The following is a 24,100-nucleotide window of genomic DNA, read 5'->3' on the forward strand; positions in this document are numbered from 1 at the left end:
ATACCCCGTCCCAAAAAAAAACAGACAGAAGTGTAGAGAAATATGTATCGCGTGGTGTGAGTATTTTAATCATTTTTCAAGAGCGCCTTTATTTATATTGACACATCTTTAATGAACCGTTCGTTTGCACAACGAATTAAGGTTGACCCACATCAGGTCGATCCGGACGCAACTTTTTTCTGCTTCGGCCAGGGCTGAACAGCCTATGAACACAACTGTATAAGCAGATCAGCAATCGCCGAAGCTGAAAAACAGCCATTATCGGATCGGTTGGATCGGCCTAATGCGGTTCAACCAGTACTCATCGCTGGCGATACAGTTTTATTTTTTATTGACGTTATCATCGAGTTCTGTTTTTGTTTTGCACAAAAACAAGAACCAAAATGTACCAAATCGTCGAACAATGACAAGTGTTATGACGACTCAAATGCTGATAGATATATCGTGCGTTTATTTTTTAGAACGGACAATAAGCCACCTGTCAACTTCCACTTTCGAAAGAAATTGCAAGCGAGCTATGGAACATAGAGTATTAAATTTAACACCAGACGAAAGAGAAAACTTTTCTCTGCCGTTTACTATTATGACTTACTCTCAGCGTGTGTCGAGTCATTCGAAATTACTCTTCAAAATGAATGTTGTTGGATGGCTTATTGGCCGCGTGATACAAATCAAACGCACCCCATTGACAATACTACGTACAATGTTCACTAATCTTCATATAAATGCTTCAGTTTATACTAAACACAAACTATTTTTGAAACAATACAAGCAAAATGAATATTTATTATTTTTACAATATTGGGAGTACAAATTAGTTCTGTCCGTTTTCAAAAGATGGCTCTGGCTATTATGAATATTGAACTGAGCTGATGTTGATAGTTTCAAGTGGTTAGACATCTGTCATTAATATTCAATTCATTATGAATCGAGTAGTTTAAAAAAAACCTTCTTTTTCACTGTGTTAATTATGAGCAATTTTGTGTTAACTAAGCAACATTTGCTAGAAGTTTTATTTTTCTGTTTCAATTAGATGAAAAGCGCATCAAATATTTGTGGATGTTTATAATGATAAAGCTTCAATTGATAATTCTTGTAGAGAACGGTTTCGTCGTTTGAAGAATGATGATTTAAACGATGAAGACAGATCTTCAACGTTGAAGACAGATCCAAAACAGAGCTTGCAAAATCTATGTAAGTGACTCAATAAGCAGTTTCTGTACGATTAAAATCCATGGGAATGATCCAGGGCCGTTGGATGCCTTATGAACTGAAACCGAGAGACATTGAAAGGCGATTTTTCACATGCGAGCAGCTGATTCAAAGGCAACAAAACAACGGTTTTTTACATCTAATTGTTACCGGGGATGAAAAATAAATTTTCTGTGATAACCTCAAAAAAAAATACTTCACTTTTTCCGATCAATTAATGCCATCAACCTCAGCATCAACACCAAAGGCTGGTTCGAAGGTCATGTTGTGCATCTGGTGGGTCCAAAAGTGTATTCCCAAGTAGCAAACATGCCTCTAGCATTGTATTTCTTCACTCTTCTCGCAACGATTGTGTGGTTGAAAAAGCGCAGTTTGCTTGTATGATGTGCAACAAGTTTCTTGTTTGATATATTTCATAGCAGTAATATTTGTTAAGTAGAAACCGAAAATGAAACTGCTCAAATGAACTTATTGTAGAATCAGTTATATAAACCGATGTGGAATTTAATCCTTTTAGATTTTTGATTTGGTTTGACAAGTAGTTATATGAATAATTTTCATATTTGTTACAAAAACATGTAAAATCATTTGTCAAACATATCCGACATGAATAACTGTTCTGTAGCAATTCTGAAACATGCAAATTTTAACAAGTTTTAATTGCTAAACGTGTGTACAATAAGCTGCCTAGTTATTTGGAGATTTGTACAAATCGTTCTGCATCCCCGGAAGGATACCGAATTTAATAATGCAGGATTTAGAGATTTTACAAAAGCGACACCATTCTGCACTCGCGGAAGAATGCACAACGATTCGCAATATGTATGAGCAGAAGTGAATTTGGCACCTCATAAGGGATGCCAAACAATCTGCTAAAACCTTTCAAGGTAGAAACAGAAAAGATTCATTCACTCCAGGAGGAATGATTGAACCCCTCTAACTATAGCTCCTTGCCAACTTTGGGTGAGAAACGATACAATATCCTTCAATTTTAGCTTCCGATGCACATATTTAGCCATGTAGGGAGAACCAAATACCCGGATACGTAGTTGCGGTAATGCGGGACAGTTACATATCAGATGATATGAAGTATCGTAATCGCATTCACACAAATCACACAAATAATACTCAGGACGCTGAATAGTAGCCATGTGATAGTTGAGTTTGCAATTTCCAGTCAGAGCTCTGACCAGAATACTGGAATGTTGCTTTGAAAAATGCGATATCAGGATTATATTATATGAGAGCAAATAAATAGAACTGAACTTACAATTAATGGCTTTAGCTACACTGAAACTCATATAATACGAAGAATATGAATATGAAGTTATCACTCGGCGAAGACCGGTTATATGGCAAATATTCCGAAAAATAGACCTACTTTCGGTCTATGCCTCCAATAAGTCTAACTGTGACACGGAGTTTTGGGCTCCGCAAGGGAAAAATTCACAAATGTTCCGTTTACGACTACATTTTAAGGCTCCTGTCATCGGCACAAAAATACACCTTGACTTGCGAGCGCTTGTTTTAGTTGCCGTTTACGACATAGAACGAGAAACCAGTGGATCACTTCTTGGTTGAAATAATTCCGCCGGATACCACACTGCTTATCTGTTTGGTAGCCTTATACCACCCGGACAGGTGGACCGTAGTGTTACCGACCGCTACCGACACTATCCAGGCTGCTTAGAAAGGGAAGCAGGTCATAGATAAATTGATATTTCTTGATATAAAGGTATAGTAGGATTTAATCAACATAGACATTGCCGATAACATCAACTCAACTTTGGTTGAAATGTAATAAATAGTTAGTTCATTTCATCAATAAAATCAGCCGGAACAAATCATTTGTTCATTTGACTAGACCAGAACTTTGGTTCAAATCTAACAGAGAAAATTTTTGATGTTTAAGCAAAAATTAGTTCAAAACAATCATATTGTAGCTAGAAACCATTATCAATTATTTTAAAAAACTACTAACAGTTTTGTTATTTTAAACATGCTCCATTTCTCTGCGTGTATATAATTTGGTAAACTTAACATTTCAAAATCGTATTTTTTGTGTAATTTTTACTTTGGGAATGGTACTGAGGTCCACGTTAAGAATATTTACATTTACTTTCTTTTTATTTTTCTATTTAGAGGAAATATTCAATACTAACAAGATTCTGGATGTAGACTATTTTACTGATCACTCGAACTTTTTCTGTGTCTTATCGATACCAACAATAGACCATTCAGTTTACTCGGTAGTAGAACATAAATTAAATCGCATTAATCAATGATTATTCTCACACAAAAATCTGATACGCCAAGCGCAACCGCTCAACCTTGATTTTCAATAATCCAATGCCAAGACCAAGTGACTGAGCCCTTGTTGCTTTGTATGCAGTCGAAAAGCCACATCGGTTACCAACAGATACTCTGCGACGGGACGGTCTAGACCAGCCAAAGCGTGACTGAAGCAGATAAATTAGACCAACAAAATACCGCCAGCAAAGCGTAATAAAATGTTTATATGAGACACTTCACTGGAATAAGTTGTAAAACTGCTATCAGCACTCCCTTCAGGCAGACTTCTTATGTGAATAGAAGTGCCTAGAGACGCATTGCAGTTTTGCTAATGATCTCAAATAGAGCTTGGCCACATCGAACTGTTTATCCTAGTCTAGTTCATGGTTACGTGCATCGATTTCCTTTGAATCTGAAGCCGCCTTCATACTAACTCTTGGATTATTCTGTCCTACACGTGCCGGTCTATTGTTGTAATTATACAGCTCCGTGCAAATGCAGCCCGATAAACAAACCTTCAACAAGATTGTCACTTATACCTATTGCAATTACAACCAGAGCAATTATCAACCTTTATCAATCAAAACTTGACGAAATCCGCAAACAGAAAACGCGTTCTGCAATTAGCGGCGAATCTTCCGTCGCCCCATTGGTTGTCACAATTACAATAAACAAAGAAGTGCCGACAACCAGCCACTTCTTTCATGTTTGTTCATAATAAGTTAAGCTGATTGTGTTACTGAACGAACGAGAATAGGTTGAGGTTGAACAGCAAATGATTTAGCTTCGGTTTATGCATTTTCTAGTGACTATTTAAGTTAAAATGTTACATGCAACCGCTACGCGAGACTGTAATATATGCTTCCCTGAGTGTGAGAGGTTTGAATGAACGTGACACGTGTAATTTTTCGTAAAGGTCGACTGCCATATGTCAAATGACGCCAATGTCACGTTATTGTCAAATAAAGTATTTGTAAAAATAGCTAACACGCGATCGCTTAGTGTTTAAATTGTACGATTCCACGTACAGAACCGATGAATTCCAGTGCCCCTATTGTACGTTTGAGGAGTTTCCATGAAATTCGATAGATTAAACTTTGTGCAACAGGAAAATTTACCTAAATGTAAGTCACATTGAGAATTTAGCCTGTATCATGCCATCGGCGCAGGTTTTATTCACTTTGTAGAATAGTATAGTCGAAATTCAGATTTGGTGTATTTTGGCTAAAAATCGTGCGTCCTTTGAATCAGAAAACCCTTCGATCGAGTAATGTACGCCACTGCATGAAATTGACCATATGGGGCATTCCACCCAAAATCAGCCACCCAATTTTTTTTTCATCCAACTATTTTTTTCGGTAAAGAACTCGAAAATTGTCGACACGTATTTTTTACCTTTCTCATAGACAAAGGTTATGTAATCACTGTGAAAACCGACTTTTGAACCGAGGCCCGGAGGGCCGAGTGTCATATACCATTCGACTCAGTTCGTCGAGTACGCAAAATGTCTGTGTGTGTGTGTGTGTGTGTGTATAACGTTTTTTTTTTGCACTAACTTTCCTCGGAAATGGCAGAACCGATTTTCACAAACTTAGATTCAAATGAAAGGTCTTGTGGTCCCATACAAAATTTCTTAATTTTATTTAGATCTAACTTCCGGTTCTGGAGTTAGGGGGTAAAATGTGCAAAAAATTAAAATATGTGTTCTAACTTTTCTAATAGGTGGCGCGACTGAATTTCACAAACTTAGGTTCAAATGAAAGGTCCTGTGGTCCCATACGTAGTTCCTGAATTTCATCCGGATCCTATTTCCGGATCCGGAAATATAGGGTAAAGTAGGTTAAAAATTTTATAATGTCGCTAAAAAGGGCGAAAACCCGTAAAAAGTTTTCTAAATCGACCTCAAATCTTCTCCAATTGATAGTTTTCATCAGTAGACGGTCAAACAAACCGATTTCAGTTGTTCTATTAAGAATCGAAGAAAATTATTCTGAAGAATACCACAGTATTTTATATGATATTATGATTGATATGAGAAAGGCATAATTATACCATTAGGTGCATTAAAACAGGTTTTTATTTCAATATGGTACCTGGAATTTTCGAGATACAATTTTTTGAAATTTCGCGTTTTCAAAAAAGAACTTTTTCCAACAGCCTATACTGTAAAATCTAATAAAGATACAAAAATTCGTTCAAGACATGAAATGTGCGTCTTTTCCTTAGTTTTCAAATAAGTGATTCCATAAAACAACCTTTAAAGTTAATTTCATGAAAAAAGGTAAAAATTAATTAACAAATAAAAAAAACAAACTTGGGCCTAATTTTTTCTCTTTTTGCCTTTCTCATATAGAAAGGCTATGCAATCACTGTGAAAATCGACTTTTCAACCGAGGCCCGGAGGGCCGAATGTCATATACCATTCGACTCAGCTCGACGAACTGAGCAAATGTCTGTGTGTGTGTGTGTGTGTTTGTGTGTGTGTGCGTATGTGTGTATGTATCAAAAATATGCACTCATTTTTCTCAGAGATGGCTAAACCGATTTTAACAAACAAAGATTCAAATGAAAGGTCTTACAGTCCCATAGCCTGCTATTAAATTTCATTCCGATCCGACTTCCGGTTCTGGAGATATAGGATGATATGTACCAAAAAAGTGAAAAAAATATGCACTCACTTTTTTCAGAGATGGCTGAAACGATTTTCACAAGCTAAATTTCAAATGAAAGGTATTATGGTCCCATAGCTTGCAATTCAATTTCATTTTAATGTGACTTCCGGTTCCGGAGTTATATGGTAATATGCGAAAATTTGAGAAAAAGTTTACACTCAATTATCTCTGGAACAGCTAAACCGATTTTCTCAAACTAAGATTCAAATGAAAGGTCTCATAATATCCTAAAAATTCGTGGAACTTTTTATCTGGATCCGACTTCCGGTTCCGGAACTATAGCGTGTTAAGTGGAAAATTACCAATTTTATTAGTATTTTTCCACGAACGATGGTTCAAAACAGGTACAAATCCTCTAAAACTGTCTGATAAATTCTTCTAGTTTGCAGAGCTTGTTAGTTTGTGGGCATGAAAACTTAATTCGGCACTACTGTTCCCCTCTTTTCCTGTTCCGAGAGCACCGAAAGTGGAAAAGAAAAACTCCTAAAACTAAATTCACTTCGATTTCTCTGCGATGCTTTAACCGATTTTCATAAATCTTGATTTGAATTAAAGTTCATACTGTCTTTAAAGCTACTGTGAAATTTCATCCGGATCCGACTTCCGGTTCCGTAGTTACAGGGCGATGAGTGTCAAAGTTTTCAAATCGCCATATAGAGTGACAATATGTACAACACCGAAAGAAGAAGAAAACACAAAACGAACAAGGCGTGCTTTGTTCTATTTCGTACACGTTGTATAGTGATGTCAATAATAATAATAATAATAATAATAATAATAATAATAATAATAATAATAATAATAATAATAATAATAATAATAATAATAATAATAATAATAATAATAATAATAATAATAATAATAATAATAATAATAATAATAATAATAATAATAATAATAATAATAATAATAATAATAATAATAATAATAATTATAATTATAATAATAATAATAATAATCCTACTTCATGTTTTATGCTGCTGATTGATGCTGTTTAGCTTGACTTACATATGCAGAAGTAACAGGAACGCAGGTTCATTTCGTTTGATAGATTTCGTTTAATTGGTTTAATAGAAATAGAGCATGAGATAGTAAGTATGAGTTTAACTACGTTCAAAACTGTTCCAATTTGCAGGTCATATTTGTTGGTAGTAAACGAACCAACTTCGGCTATTCCGTTTATCTGAATCCGGTTTCGGAAGAATTGGTGATTAAAAACTGCAAAAACAAGGATCTCACTCACTTTTCTTGGAGATGGCCAAATCGATTTTCACAAACTTATAGGTTCAAAAGAAAGGTCTTACAATTTAATACGGAATTCCTTAATTTATCCTATTTCTATTCAATAAACAATTGTTTTTGCGAATTTCACGATTATATTTATGATGTAATGAGTAATATGAGAAAGGCATCATTACACCACTAGGTGGATTAAAATAGGTTTTTTAGTTGAAGTCTTAAAGGCTTAGGGGCTTAACTTAATCTTGGCAAAGTTTCAGAATGGAAAGATCAATACTTTAGAAGCAGTGAATTTTTCAATCACGACCCGCACGCACGGAGCGTACCGCAGCGCAACTCGCTCGGATGCGGGCTTAACTTGTCGTGTTGAAACGATTTTTAAGAAATTTCTCTGCTTTTACATAATTTTCCATTTGTATATGATTGAAATATTAGGTAGAGAAGATGCTATTGTACTTCATTCTTTTTGAAAACTGCCTAAATTTTTTCTGACATCTGATCATTAGTTGGACAGTTTTTACATTACCCAAAAAAGCATTTTTCACTAGGGTTTTCACATAAAAAATGTAGCAAAATATCTTCGTAATGGCAAATACTATACTCGTTACTAATCATAATTTAACCAGTTGACTGCCTGAAAACAACGGGAAAAGTAACGTTACAGGAAACAAACTGATATGTTTTCCGTTTATTACCTAAAATCATCAGTCTCATGTTTTTGTTTCAATTCGGCAAGATAACCGGAAGGCAAATATGGTTCATTCTAAAATGGCAATCGATATTTTAAAATTGAGAAATGCAATGTTACAATGTAAATAAACGTAAGAACTACTTCTGTATAGTCGCTGAATATAGACACATTGTCATCATTGTCATCAATCTTAGAGAATTCAGAATCTGTGATCATTATTGCATCAGCAAAATTTTCCCTCACAGCTAAATAGTGAAAATTGCATCTTCTCGCAACTTTTTCAAAACTGTATCACTATTTTAATACTCTCGAAAATTCTTTGCCCCAATTTTACTCGCTTGCTGCCTACACGGTGCACACAAAACATAATTTGCTTGCAAAAATCAAATTTTTCAAGAAGGGAAGAAGAAAGCCGACGCAACGAAGGTTTTTGATGTTTACTAACATGAGTCTCAAAGTTAAATGGATTGCTGCAACGATCTTTGAATTTTTAATTCATTTTTACGCCGTTGCTAACAAGAATATGAAAAAATTAGGATTCGATCTGCGGCACGACATGTGTCGACAAGTTAAGCCCGTATCCGAGCGAGTTGCGCTGCGGCATCGTGATTGAAAAATACACTGCTCTGAAGGTATTGATCTTTCCACTCTGAAACTTTGCCAAGATTGAGTTAAGCCACTTAGGCTTCTTTTTTCAACTAAAAAAAGAGAAAAATTAGGACCAAATTTTGTTTTTTTATTTGTTTATTAATTTTTAACTTTTTCCATTAAATTCACTTTAAAGGTTGTTTTATGGAAACACTTATTTGAAAGCTAAGGAAAAGACGCACATTTTGTATCTTTATTAGATTTTACAGTATAGGCTGTTGAAAAAAGGTTTTTTTTTCGTAAACGCGAAATTTCAAAAAATTATATCCCGAAAATTCCACGTACCATATTGAAATAAAAACATAAATACTCATTAGACCGGTTGTTTTCTTTGGCTACAAGACCTGGACTATGTTGGCAGAGAAGCAACGCGCCATTAGTATTTTCGAAAGAAAGGTGGCGGAGTTTAGCTGGAAGACGGAACGTAGAGACGGCGTATGAACCATAAGAAGTCAAAAGGGAGATTTCAGATTTTTATATAAATCTATGAAATGAAAAAAACCATGAAAAATAAAACATTTATTTCAGAAAATTAGCATATAATTTCAATAGCTTAAAAAGCAACTAATAACTTCGTGGTATCTCAAATCGACAAGCCTCCAGAAATCGCTTTTGTTGTCACTGCCATCCAACCGAAGCCGAAGTTGAGATCCGAGAACTCCCCCAACACTACCGATGCAGTTTGATGTCGCATTACATGGTTCCAGTGTCTCTATCTTCATGCCGATTTTGAACTCGTTTTCCGTGGACCAACGGCATTTGAAGCATTCGGCAGAAGCGGGCAAACTTTCGGACTTACGCAGGCACTCGGTCCAGTTGAATACATGGAAACCTTTAATACTGGAATAGTCCGGACGATGTAGTGAAAAATTCTAATTAAATAACATTTCTCGCAAATATTTACACTTCTTACACTTTGAGGGGCAACGGTTCGTCATTTTCAAAATCGAGTGGAAGTTCACGTAGATTGTTTGACGTTTGGTCGATTCACGTAAACCTTATGTGATAACTCTAATCATTTTAGGGGATGTTCGTATAACAATTATTTTCGTCACGTAAAATATTCAATTTGACATTTGAAACAATTTTACGTGATTTTTCAAATGAATCGAACGTTAATTTTTATTTGAGTGTAGCCGCGTAGATTCTTCTTGCATTTGCATGGAACCAAAGTGCTTCAGGAGCACCGCCTGTCGCTGAAGCAAGAGCCGGATATTTAGAAACTGGAGCCTGAGTTACCATATTTTTATAGAACGAAGAAGGGCTCCAGCGGAAAAGCGCCATAATTATAATCACTTTAATCGTCATTGTGCTTATACTTATACTTACATCTTTAATTAACTCGGAGATAATCGCATAACACAAATAACGAAGCATCTAGATATTGAATTTTATTTAAAATTGATGTGATGTGATGTGATGTGATGTGAAGTGAAGCCACCATCAGTTCAAGGACTTGCCAGTGGATGCGGGTAGACTTACAGTAGCCCCGATATGACTCATCCATTCACCTTCTTACTATAGCTGTTACCGAAAAGCGAACAAAAAGGGTTGGGCGGATATGTAAGTAGAGTCACTTACTCGTATTCGGCGGGAATAAAAGATGCTCTTCCATCCATAATATCCAGTGCATGGATGAAGCATATCGCTATACATGATTGAACCCGCCTGATGGTTTGTTTGAGAAGGGCGCGTCAGACTCATTTCAAACCTTCAGAAGGAAACAAGTTTCCTTCAAGTGACTTGGGCTGGCTATCCACAATCCCTCGTCTAGTCATCAATCCGTCCAATGCCCTGATGCTCCCTACCCTTTACGACCCCGTGCAAAATGTTTTATATTGATAAATACAATGAAACATAGTGTAATGAAATTAATATAACATAAAATGATATAATAGATTACAAAATAATATAACATAACATAATATAATATAATAAAATTTAATTTAATATAATATAATACAATGTCATACAATATAATATAACATGTTATAAAACAATATATAAAATAACAGTTAATGTAGAGTGTCAGTTATGCTCTTCTATCTTCGCAATACTGCAGGAAGTAGAATATTTCTCTTCTAATATCAATAATAATATCCACATCTATGAAAATAATATATGTTATAATAAACAAATCTAATATAGTACAATGAAATATATAATAAATAATATAATGAATAAAATGATATGTTGCGATATGCTATGATATTATATTACTTGAATTTATATGTCATTTCTCATCCTCTCATTCTGCCATCAACGCATTTCCTCGACCAACTGTCACCACAGACACACGTGTAGGCATGAAACAGGAACCAGTGACCTCCTTGTGACGACCTTGATAGTTAGTTAAAAGATTACTTTAAACATGATAACTTATAAGGAAAACAAATTTATATTTTGCGCAGAGGTACGTAGTACTACTCATAATAAACCCTATAATATAATATAATATAATATAATATAATATAATATAATATAATATAATATAATATAATATAATATAATATAATATAATATAATATAACATAATAGAATACAATACAATATAATATAATTTGATATAATATAACAGTTAATGTCGCAGTGTAAGTTACGCTCTTCTAATAAAAATAATAATAATAATAATAACAATGATAATAATAATAATAATAATAATAATAATACATGATGTAATAAACAACAGAATTATATGTTGCAATGTACTATGATAAACATTGCACTTTAGGATGGGCTTCAACCTACAAGCCATTTCGCACCCTCTCATTCTGCTACTAACGCAGAAGGCGATAGCACCCAGTCGACGCCGTTCTATTGACCAAATGTCATCATAGACGCTCGGGGAGGCATGAGATAGGGACTTGTGAGGACTTAGTTATCTCACCATTTGACGACCTGAGTTTTATTTAAAATTGATTCTCTTTTACTCAATTTAATCAAATTCAACTAAAAATCAATATGGCGTGTTGACAATTGGATTCGTTAATATATACCGAACGATCCGTTAAGAACTGATAAACTACACACTTAAAAAATCCTGTGATTTTACATCTTATTAGATGCACATAAATGGAGCGTCGCTGCTCACGCAAATTTACGTCGAAGAACATTTAATATTGTGTCTAAAACTCCATACATGAAATTCATTGAAATAAAAAAAAAGGAATACTGAGAGCAACCGTCGCGACTTGAACCGAGAATCATTGTATCGCAAGTACGTCTGTTAATCGAACGAGCCCCAGAAGCATCCATCTGCTTGGCTGGTAAAAGGTGCATTTATATTCATACAGTCGCACCTGCTAGCAGAACGCAAGTTACAGTCGAAACCAGTAAAATTCAAGCTCATTTAACATCAAATCATTACAAATGAGATTTTCTGTCATTTGAAAAATTAGGTCTTTATGAATTACATCGTATGAGGGATTAAGTCACCTGTAAAATTCAATTTTTTTTAGTGTGATACTGATCGTTCAGCACTATTTCTTTCGAATCTACCGAATTAATTCAAAGTGAAAACTATTCAGTACAAAATTACCAAGTTTTCGGTATACGTATTTTAGACAGCCAAATTTCAGTAAAAAGCTAAACGGAATACGTCAATTTATGCAAGCATAGCGGATAAATCAGTAATTTCGATTAAAGTGTTAAATTTAACGCGCAGCTAATTTTGGTTTTCCAACTATTTACATAATCGAATTAAAAAAATTGCATATGTCAAATCAAGCATAATGGTTATGCAAAAGTAACCGGAATAAAATGTGTCTCCATGGGATGGGCTCATGCAGAAAAATCCCATTTCGAAAACACTCAACACGACGGACGTGACATTAGAACATGCGTCGTTGATTCACGAATTCAATGCTGACGAATTCTATCCGATCATTTTTTTATCGTTCATCTCAGGATAATAAATTCCCCTTTCCTTTTTTTTCATCACCCATGAACAATCAAACGTTTCGTAGTGGTGTTCAGACTCTGTTAAGGATGGAGTTAAACAAAAAATTGCATACCAGATTTTCGATTGGCTTGTTTTTGTATCATTGATACCTAATGCAAAACATGTCAATCGAGAAGCTGATATGCATTTTTTATTACTTCAAAATAAACATTATCAAACTGTCCGTGATTGCATATTTTCCCGGTTCGTTCTCTATGATCAGAGAAATAAGTTCTACCATGCCAGTACTGTCAGATATTTTAGAAAAACCTCAAACTAGAAACAAAATTTTGTCACAAAATCGTTTTAATAGAGATTAACACTTAAACTGCTTATTGAGTTCAAAGCAGATGTTTCGAACAGTTTTCCCATATTCTGGCAAATTAACATTTGTATGCATATCGGGACAATGAATATTTTCTATGAATTACATTATCTTATTAAACAACTGCATTCCGCTTCTATTTGAAAAAAATAATCGTGATTTATTCAATTTTTTTCTTCGCTACCCTAAATACCCACAGCCGCATAGCAGATCATTGATCATCATTGACATTGAAAACAGTTCGCTGCAAAGCAGAAATGCTATGACTCGTTCAACCACGACGTAGATCCAGGGCAAATACATTTTGAAAACGAGACTTACTTAAGCCGGCAGGTTGTTTGTGCCTCCACGCGTTCCGGTTACCTATCGGTAGCTTCACTGGCCAAAAGTTGTATTTGCAGTTTTTTGTGCCGTTGTGACAACGACGTCATCGTAACCGAGAAACTTGACACTGACTACGTCATTTATCGATACCGAATCGATCAGACTGCCTAGTGAGCGTATAAATCTAAATAAATGCATCTAAAACTGGAAGTTGTAATGAATGCGGTAGCTTTTGCGAGTGGCGCACCAATACACTAACACACATATCTGGGCACTGACTTTTGTGTAGTAGGTGCCGAACGGATTATGATAAGTACCGGCATGCCATATTTGTAGGAGACCGGTTTAAGACCATGAGAACTATCTGTAGGTACGCTCTACCATTGCAGTAAGAACTTCATTTTCTTTACAGATCTAGGATAAAACAACCAACGATCGGTTCTGGTATAGGGCAGAATGCAAGGACACGAGAATAACGGTTTTGAAAATGACAGCCCCTCAATACCGGGTCAGTTCCGGTGGAGTACTGTGATCGGAAGCGAAGGAATAGAGGACACAAAACATAGACGGAAATCGAAGAGTGGAGATTCGGTACGTAAAATCATTGATTTGTAATCCGAAGTCAAATTTTATTTCCGTGAAATGACTTTACAGGTAGTTACCCAAACGATCACCAATAGTTCTACTTCTTCACTAGAGAATACTCCCGGAAGAGACCAGTGGGGTAAAGGAATTGAATTTCTAATGTCCTGCATAGCCATGTCGGTCGGGTTGGGTAACGTTTGGCGTTTCCCGTTTATCGCTTTGGAAAATGGAGGCGGTGCCTTTGTAATACCATACATTATAGTGCTTCTGTTAGTCGGCAGGCCAGTCTATTACATGGAGATGATCATTGGTCAGTTTTCCAGTCGAGGGAGTGTCAAAATCTATGATTGTGCACCAATTATGAGAGGTAACTTTCATTTTCCCAGGTTCCTAATACACGACCGTGTAAATATTGTAAATTTCCCACATACTCCTTCCAAATTATGCCCTCTTATTGAATCCAAGGCATCGGCTATGGACAGATCATCTCGATAGCGATCGTTGCCACGTACTATGCATCTCTGATGGCTACCACGTTGAAGTATCTTTTCGAATCCTTTCAAAGCATTCTTCCGTGGTCCGTTTGTGATGAAAGCTGGTCCGGTTTCTGTATCTCCTCGGGAGATGTGACAGGCCGAAACCACGGCAACGTCACGTTGATGATCGCTTCGAACTCCAGTGTAGTTCCGATAAGCTCTTCAGCAGAATTGTACTATAAGTAAGTTCAGTAGTAGAAATTTTGGTTCTGATTTGTTTGATCATAATCATTGATTCGATATTTTGAATGACGACATGTTCTAATGATTTTACAGCTTAGATTACTAGCATCTACTCACCTGTAGTTATAACACTTCTGTAGTTGGTAGTAATATTACTCCTTGATGCAGGTGTCGGTTACGGGCAGCTCTTCTCGGTGATTGCACTAATCACCTACTATTCCTCATTGATGTCACTAATTCTGAGCTACATGTTCGATTCGTTCAGAAATCCACTCCCGTGGGCTAATTGTCGACCGGAGTGGGGTCCCAGCTGCATAGATGCTACCGGCAGTACAACGACCGATGCCAACGGGACCATGACTAATATAAGTATAAGAGCTAGTAGTTCGGAGTTTTACTTTAAGTAAGTAACTGCACGGTTCTGGTAATTTCGAATCATTGGTGATTTCATCTCATAAAAACCAACAGACATTGAAAAATGAACTGCGTCAATGTGCAATCATACTTATAACTAGTTTTGATCATACTTTTTTTTACTTTAACCTTATCATGTCAAGCTTCTTTGGTTGAGCGGTTTTAATGTGGAACACATCTTTATTTTCTATATAGGGGTGCAAATTAGAAACTCAAGGAAAAATACACGTAGAAATGTGATCAGTTTTTAAACAATAACAGCTCCGTCAATTTTGTATCAATTATTAATATTATTTCATTATTTGATTGGAAATATTTCTAAGATTCAATTTGAATGTATCAAGCCACGTATTTTCAATTATAAATGACTGAAATTTTGATTAATAGCTAGCAGTGTCATATTTTGTCTGCAGACAATCTCCGGCATACTGTATTCCTCTGCCATAGTCGACGGTTTTTAAGAAGTAAGCGATATATCATAGGGAAAGTATCGTTCTGATTGGTCAATCGATGCAAAAGCGAAACTGTTGGAAGCACGCGAATCTATAAATAGATGCAAAAAAATTGAATACATTTAGGCAACTGATGTAATTTCGTCGGCTACAAAACAAATATTCTCGTATAGGATGTCGCAGGTACCGCGCTTTATTCGTGCAGTGATGCACTAGTATGCGCACTAGTAGCGACGTTATGGATTGGGCAATAAACGTGATAAATACGATTATCGCTGGTTGCGTTTTCCAGACCTCAACTGCAGCGACAATACAAATTACGACAAATAGAGTCTATATTCTGGGTTCGCGAGTTCCGTGTTGGTTCCTAATAAAGATCAATCTAAGCAGACTCTCGTGCATTTGCGGATTCAAAAGTGTGACGATTAATTGAAAATGTCGATCATTAGAAATTTTGGTTGCCTTGCTCCACATCAATGGCTCGAACAACCCCATTGGACTGATCCTTGTAGTTTTTAGTAGAGTGCGTTAAGTAAATGTCCGAAAAATCTTTTATTTTAATACTAGGCTAGGTTTCCTTTGTATTCCGAATGGATACGTATTTCCTCAACTACCTATAGGTATCTTTAGTAACTGAATCAGAATTTGATTTATTTTCAAATATTCAAAATATGTACAACATGAATGCATCTTGAGATGTAATTGAGATTACACAACTAACAGTTAGCAGATTCTTACCGATACCAATAGAAGAAAACTCGCATATGGCTGTAATAAAGTAGAATAGCACCATCCTCATTGTACGTGGCTAATACGCCACTTGAGAGATAAGGACAGTACCTTTTGCAAAATTTTAGCTCGATTGGTGAAAATAAATTTTCGCGCCCGAGATTTAAAGTTTTTATGGGACTTAGTATGGAGAAATTGACGTTTTACAAAAAAAAAAAAGGGTTTCACGGAGAACCCTTCGATCATAAAATTGCGATATCGCAGTTTTTTATTTTTGCGATAGTTGATTTAACTAATTTCTTTTTCATTCAAACAATAGGGGTTTTGATTTGCATATATTCAAGTAGTTGAAAAATATGTTGTTTTGAATGCTGTCAAATGCCGGAGACAGTTGAAAGCAATGCAAAATCAAAAACTTTTTTAGTAGAAATCTGTTTGCGTCGCTTCAAAATGTCAATGAAAACAACATCGATGGTTAAAGCGTTTGGTGAAATTGTGTTCATTCGATTTGAGAAATTTATGATAACAAGTGTTTATGTAACAGCGGTGTTGTGATAAAGTTAACCTTGTTTAAGATGAAAAAGATTTGGTGATAAATTAGAAAATGTTAATGAATGATCATCTCGTAATCTTTCAGGTATGCGCAAAAATTCGATCATTGATTTACTTCCAGCAGACTGTTTTACTTCCAACTGTTTGATACCGATGATGATGTTCATGCATTAGCAATAAAACGCTTTTTGACATGAATTTAATTTATAAAAGTAACAGGAGCGAAGGGTTTCAAACACACAGAACGCACTGCGATTGAATGGCGCGTTTGAATTGCCGTCGCAAATTTTCAATTCCCAGCGGTTGATACACACAAGCTCATATAAATTGACTAAAATTATCAGTGCATAACTTTGGTTCAACCGTTTGAAGGCATCATCTTTCAATACTCATTTTAGATAAATTTAATAATTTCGTTAATTCACTCGCCCCTCCGGGCACTTTTGCTGATTAAAAATGTTTTTCTACATCAATCATTTCCGATCGAATCAGAAGTATTTTTTTTAGAATTTAGATCTTTACTGATCTCGACTTGACATGACCATGATCATACAAAAATCAAAATCACTTAGGGATCAGATCAGTTCTGATTTCGTAATGATAATTTATTCCTTGGTTAAGATCACTTGAAATCAGCAGTGATCGGTGGTTTTCCCAGCCCTAATGATATTACATGTCAATATAAAATACTGTTTATATTTTAACAACGATATCTATTTCATGAATCTCAACATACCGAACTTATTTCAAATAGATCATGACGTATATCAGTAAGTATATTTTGATTATTTTCACAAATCAATAACATTGTTTTAGTTGATTCAACAATTTGCAATGTCTAAAACAAATAAAACCGATTTATTTTTCAACTATCAGAATTTTGTTTCACCAGTTATTTCAACTAAAATATTTGTTGAAATTGAAAGGTATGTGTCCTCACTAATTGACAGCATTTTTTTTTAAACAGTTAAATTAGTTGTTTCAACCATCGTTTCTGCTAATCGAAAAACAAAAATGACAGTTTAGTTGAAACAACAATCGATTAGTTGTACCAAATTTTAACCAATCGAATTCATAAAATCAACTAATATTCTGGTTGAAATGGGATCGCGGGTGGTTCCGTGTGAAGATCAACCTAAATGCTCTAAAAATCAGTAAGTAGTACCGAAGGATATTTAACGAAGAAGAGACCCTCCGAAGACTGTAAAACAATCTGACATTTGTAGAAAAATAAAGGAAAGCGAAGACAAGGTCCGAACAAAGACCCATTCCTTAATTTATCTAGAACCACTACTGCTAGAGGTCGTAATATGACTTGACTTTCTTTTATTATGCTATAATGGTTTATCTGAGTTGTTTGATGTCTTCACGATAGTTACTCACCATAGTATGAAGATTCATTTTAATTTACAAACCATGTTCCAAAACTTACTGTAACTGTAACTTGGTCGGCTGCTCGGCCATCCATGGAAGTTGACCATCAATGTCAATTTCCCTCTCTGAGCAGCCTAGATAGCCGTGTAGTGTCGGTAGCGGTTTCCCAACTGGCTAAGAATAACGCTACGGTCCACCTGTACCGGTGGTATAAGTCCACCAAACAGGTAAGCCGTGTGGCATCCGGCGGAATTATTTTTTACCAAGAATTGATCCACTGGTTTCCTGTTCCATGTCGTAAAAGGCCACAAAAATAGGAACTCCTAAGTCAAGGTGTATTTCCGTGCCGATGGCTGAATGGCTGCAGGAGGTTAAACAATGCAGTCGTGAACGGAATATCTTGGGATTTTCCCTTACTGTGTTAAGCGAAGCTCTGGCACAGTGGACGACTTCTTTCTTCGCAACTCGTGGGATTTAAATGATTAAAACATTTAAAAAAATCCTTACATGGTTCGCTATAGGCGATTATAAGCCAATATATTTGGTTTCTTGTAGTTGTTGTACGGTAAGTGCTGGAGGTGGAGTGTTCGTTACTTTAATTGATAATGGTTAGAGTAGCACAAATCAATCTCCAGCATAAACGTACAGCAACTATGAATCTATCCAGACTTCTGCAAGAAGGTAAAGCTTCTTTAGCTTTGGTTCAAGAACCATATTTCCAAAAGGGAAACTTCTACGTTGGAAAATTGTTAAACCCAGTCTTTGTTGCCTTTAACAAGACCGAAATGACTAATCCACGTGAAATGCCTCGAGTATGCATATTCTGTTCCCGTGTGGCTTTACGGTAGTGTCAACATTTCGGAGATAACACGTCTTATCGACGACAAAAGTTTGAGACAAAATACTAATAAGTTTAGTTCTACAATGAAACGCAACGCGTGTTCTCTTTAATCCGATTATCTTAAAAACTGACAGCTTAACATACACTCAAAGAAAAAGATACATTGTTAGTTAATGAATGCATACATAATATTTCCTCCCTCCTCTAAGAAAACAATTTTATATTACGGAGAATACCGAAGAGGGGCACGGCGCAGTCTTCCTGTACGACGCAACGCGGGGAGATGAGTTTCATTGGACCGATTCGGACTGTTACTTGGTGTCACGAATTGTTCCTCAGGCGAATTATCTGGATCCGAAAGACTGGATCTATTACCGGCTGTCTGCTCTTGTGACGTCATACTGCTGCCGTAATAACGAACGCGCCGGGTATCCTCACCTGATGCTAAAGTGGAAAACTCTGTTCCGTTTGATGTGTGCGTCAACTCGTCGCCTTCGTAGCATTTGATTTGATCGACGTGACGTTTCAGACGTTTTTCTTTGTAAGAAATTTCGTAGTGCAAATCTCCCAAACGTGAAATGATAACTCCAGGAATCCATTTGTCCATCCGTGAATTTCCCGAAATGAAATAAACTTGCTGTCCAGGAACGAATGTACGGAATGACGGATCGAATTTTGCTTGTTGTTTTTCAGTGATATCTGTGTTGACATTCTTGGGACGCACAAGATCCAATCGAGTTCGGATGTTTCGACCAAGGAATAATTTGGCAGGTGATTCTCCGGTTTCAGTGTGAGGCGCCTTCCGATACTGCTGCAGAAACACATTTAGATTAGATTGCAAACTTTCAGACGTCGTTCCCATTGCCTTTAAGGCGTTTTTAATTGTTTGTACATAGCGCTCGGCCTGGCCGTTCGTTGCCGGATGATATGGTGCTGAGAGTTTGTGATACTTCACCCCGCTCATCTGTAAAAAAGTTCTGAATTCCGCGGCCGTGAACTGAGGACCGTTATCCGACACAAGTGTTATGGGTGCACCATATGCAGAGAATAGCCCATCGAGGATCTTGATAGTTGCAGCTGTTGTTGTAGATGTAGTGATTTTAACTTCGAACCACTTACTGAATGCATCGACTATTATTAACAGCATTACACCGGCCACTGGGCCCGCATAATCTATGTGGATGCGTTCCCAAGGCCCATTTGGGTATTCCCAATGATGAGTGTTAAACTTTGGTGGTGCCGGTGAAAAACGAGCACACTCTGCACATGATTTTGCCATTCGTTCTATGTCCGAGTCAATTCCGGGCCAATAAACATAGGACCGTGCAAGTCCTTTCATTTTAACTACACCAAAGTGAGCTGAGTGTAAATCTTTTAGAATAGGTTGTCGAAGGATATCTGGTATTACCACTCGATGTTCGAATAGCAAACAATTGGCTGCTATTGTATACTTGGATTCCGGTGACTTGTATCCTGATTGAGCAAGATTATGACCTAGCTCCAATTCTCGAACAATTTTGCCAAGCTGCGTATCTCTTCTTGTTTCACGTGCTATTAGATCAGCTCGGACTGGAAGTTGTTGTATATGTGAGAGAGCGAATTGTTCGAAATCATCTACGTATTCTCGTTTGCTGGTCAAACTACCTAGCGATTCCACTGTCTTGGCAGGAACTCGGGAGCAATAATCGGCGTTGGTGTTTAACTTAGTAGGCTTGTAAATGACGTTGAAATTAAAATGAGCCAGGTAGTCAGCGTAGTTTGCCATTCGACTAATGCAGAGCGTCGGGAGAGATTTTTCAGGGTGTAGTATCTGGGTAAGAGGTTTGTGGTCCGTTATCAACGTAAAACTACGGGCATATAAGTAGTGGAAAAACTTTTTTACTGCCCACACAATTGCAAGAGCTTCTTTATCAATTTGTGGGTACTTCTGCTCTGTTTTAGACATCGTACAGCTGGCGTACGCTATTGGTCGTTCAGTTGCATTATTCAGTCGATGCGAAAGTACGGCTCCGAGTCCTGTCTTACTCGCATCTGTTGCCAAAATCAGGGGCAATGTTGGATCATACTGCATCAAGACTTGCGGTGAAATTAGTGCTTGCTTCAGATCTTCGTACGCCTTGCGTGCCTCAGGCGTCCATTCGAATTTATCGGTGGTTAACATACCACGCAAGAGTTGTGCTCTAGATGACAGATTCGGAATGAATGCACTGTAGTAGGTTGCCTTACCTAAAAAAAGCTGTAATTCCTCAGGCGTATTTGGTTGAGATGCATCACGGATAGCTTCGATGTGCTTGTCGGATTTGTGAAGGCCATGTCGGTCGATTTTATGACCCAAACACTCTAAGGATGAAACTGCGAAAATACACTTTGATCGATTCAGCCGTAATCCATTTTGTTTGATCTTGTCTAAGGTTGCGGTGAGGTTTAATAGAAGATCATCGAAATTATCTGCGGCAATAATGATATCGTCGTAAAAGCTGACAACGTTATTCAGTCCTTGGAGTAGAGCTTCCATTCGGCGTTGCCAAATGGCAGGAATATTTGCTGCGCCGTATACGGCTCTCGTAGGTCGTATGAGTCCATGTGTCGTGGTGTTGATTGTGAGCACATGACTAAATTCGCTATCGATAGGAAGATGTGTGTAGGCGTCCGTAACATCTAGGTGGCAAAACAAGGAGGATCCCTTCAATTTGTTGAATACTGCTTCGACTTTCGGTATCGGATGCTCGTCGATTATCATTCTCGGATTGACGGTAGGTTTATAATTGCCAGTAATGCGAATGCTTCCGTTATTCTTCACTACGATATGGGTCGGTGATGCCCATTCTGAATATTCCACTTTTTCGTAGAATCCCGCTGTAAGTTTCTTTTCAATTTCAGCCGCATAGCGAGCACGTAGAGCAAATGGAACATCCCGCGCCTTGGCAAAAATAGGAGTTGCACCGGGTTTCAAGTGTACTTTTGCTGGTGGTCCAACAAGTTTACCAGGAACGTCACTGAAGATTTCATTGTATTTGTCCAGTAGTTCTGACAGTTCCGCTTCTTGGTTAACAGAGAGGTCGGAGGATGAAAGTGTGTTGACATTTGTGTGTGTAGCAAACATTTTGTTCATATCAATCTGGTCAGCAAACTGAGCGATCCATTCACGCCCGAAGAGCGCATCCGATTCTCCTGACACGACGTATATGTTTAGCCTGCGCGTAGTTGATCCGATCGATACGTTTACCGGAATTCGACCCAGGCAGGTGATGCGATGCCCAGAATAGCTCGAAAATTGTCTATCGGATGGTAATAAAGAAAATTTTGACTTCATACTCTTTAACTTCGATTCAGAAATTATTCCACATGGTGCTCCAGTGTCAAGTTCCATTTGCAGGTGTTGGCCGTCGAGTATCACGTTGATCATTTTCTTTTCGGTAGCTGTAACGTCGCATATCTGGCCCAAGGTTTGTACCACGTCGATTTCTGCTCGTGGAATTTCTGGTGACTGAATTTGATCCGTGGAGTAATTTTGAGGTACTGTTTTCGACGATCGGCAGACCCTCGCTATATGACCCTTTTTGTTGCAATTGTTACATCTGGAATCGCGGAAGCGGCATTGGCTTCGCATATGTTGACCACCGCAGCCGTTGCATGAGTTTGATGCTCTGTCGCGGTAGTTATCGGTTCGATGAGTATCATCCAATGATTCCTGCTGGTGGAAATGTGATTTCTGGTGTGGTAAAACACGTCGTGTAGAATGCTTTGTTTTAAGAGTTTCGTATCCGAGTTTGTTAGTGCCTTCAAGATTCATCGGTGTTCCTGCATTGACTTCCCGTGCCGTGTTCCGGGTTGCTTCCAAAGTACGAGCAATGTCGAATGCAACTTTAAACGTCGGTGGGTTTTTTGCGATGATCTCGTCACATATATCTCGTACTTCAAGTCCGTGAAGGAACTGTTCGATGAGCATCCTGTCTAGGAAACCTTCGTATTCGCAATGTGCGGCCCCCTGTTTCAATCGTAGAGCGAACTGAGCAATAGATTCATCCTTTTGTTGTACTATGTTTCGAAACTTAATACTCTCGACAAACTTGTTTTTGGTGCGATCGAAATAGTCTGTTAATACGGCACGTAATTCTTCGTAGTTAATTTCTGCAGGATCGTTTGGGCTACTTAAAAACTTCAATGCATTATTTAGTTCGGGCCCCATATGCACTCTTGCATAATTAGCGTATTGGTTTTCTGGAATGCGACTTAGCTCTAAAGCCCATTCAAATCGATTAAAATAGTCAGACACAGATGATTCTTCCGTAGATCGATATTCTGATATGGAAAAAGGTGCTACTTTCGGCGAAGGAGCTGCGGTGTCTCCTAGCGGATTTGAAACGGATGCTTGTTGGACGACATTTCCAATTGATGCTTTCAGAGCCTGAGCGATCATTCCGGATAATGCCTCCATGAGTTCTGGAGTAACTTGAGCCATTTTCAATTTATGGAAAATGCGTGTTTAACGATTCTAACCTCAATTTCACACCGTAAGAGATTTCTTAACAATCCCACTTCTGACACCACTATTCTGTTCCCGTGTGGCTTTACGGTAGTGTCAACATTTCGGAGATAACACGTCTTATCGACGACAAAAGTTTGAGACAAAATACTAATAAGTTTAGTTCTACAATGAAACGCAACGCGTGTTCTCTTTAATCCGATTATCTTAAAAACTGACAGCTTAACATACACTCAAAGAAAAAGATACATTGTTAGTTAATGAATGCATACATAATAATGCATACTTGCAAATAGTGCTCTCGATGTCTCTCTCATATCGGAGCTCACAACTCGGGATATTTGTGCTGTCACAGTTGGTATGACTACTGATGGCATAGACAGGAAATATGTCTATTGTTCGGCATATTTGCCGCATAACCAACCTTCGCCAAGCGATGACTTCAAAAAGGTTGTATCATACTGCTGCAAAAGTGATTTACCGCTTGTAATCGGCAGTGACATAAATGCTCACCATATCATTTGGGGCAGCACAGATATAAATTCGAGAGGCTCTGATATGATGGAATTTGTGAGCAGTACAAACCTGCACATAGTCAATGCAGG

The 24,100-nt window shown here is 37.2% G+C and overlaps 1 protein-coding gene across 2 annotated transcripts in view; it reads left to right on the forward strand.

Moving 5' to 3' along the window:
• The window catches only part of LOC131434410 (sodium-dependent nutrient amino acid transporter 1-like), a 64,192-nt gene that overhangs the window by 26,055 nt on the left and 14,037 nt on the right, over positions 1 to 24,100 (forward strand). The window contains exons 2-4 of one of the 2 annotated variants that reach the window (XM_058601086.1): positions 13,756 to 13,934; positions 13,998 to 14,295; positions 14,394 to 14,646. In XM_058601086.1, the coding sequence (XP_058457069.1) occupies positions 13,800 to 13,934; positions 13,998 to 14,295; positions 14,394 to 14,646 (686 nt within the window). In that variant the 5' untranslated portion in view covers positions 13,756 to 13,799. Of the gene's footprint in view, positions 1 to 13,755; positions 13,935 to 13,997; positions 14,296 to 14,393; positions 14,647 to 14,815; positions 15,051 to 24,100 lie in introns of both variants that reach the window. The other variant, XM_058601087.1, reaches the window with a different exon arrangement.

Source organism: Malaya genurostris, chromosome 3 (assembly GCF_030247185.1).
Source record: "Malaya genurostris strain Urasoe2022 chromosome 3, Malgen_1.1, whole genome shotgun sequence".
Classification (NCBI taxonomy): Eukaryota; Metazoa; Arthropoda; class Insecta; order Diptera; family Culicidae; genus Malaya; species Malaya genurostris.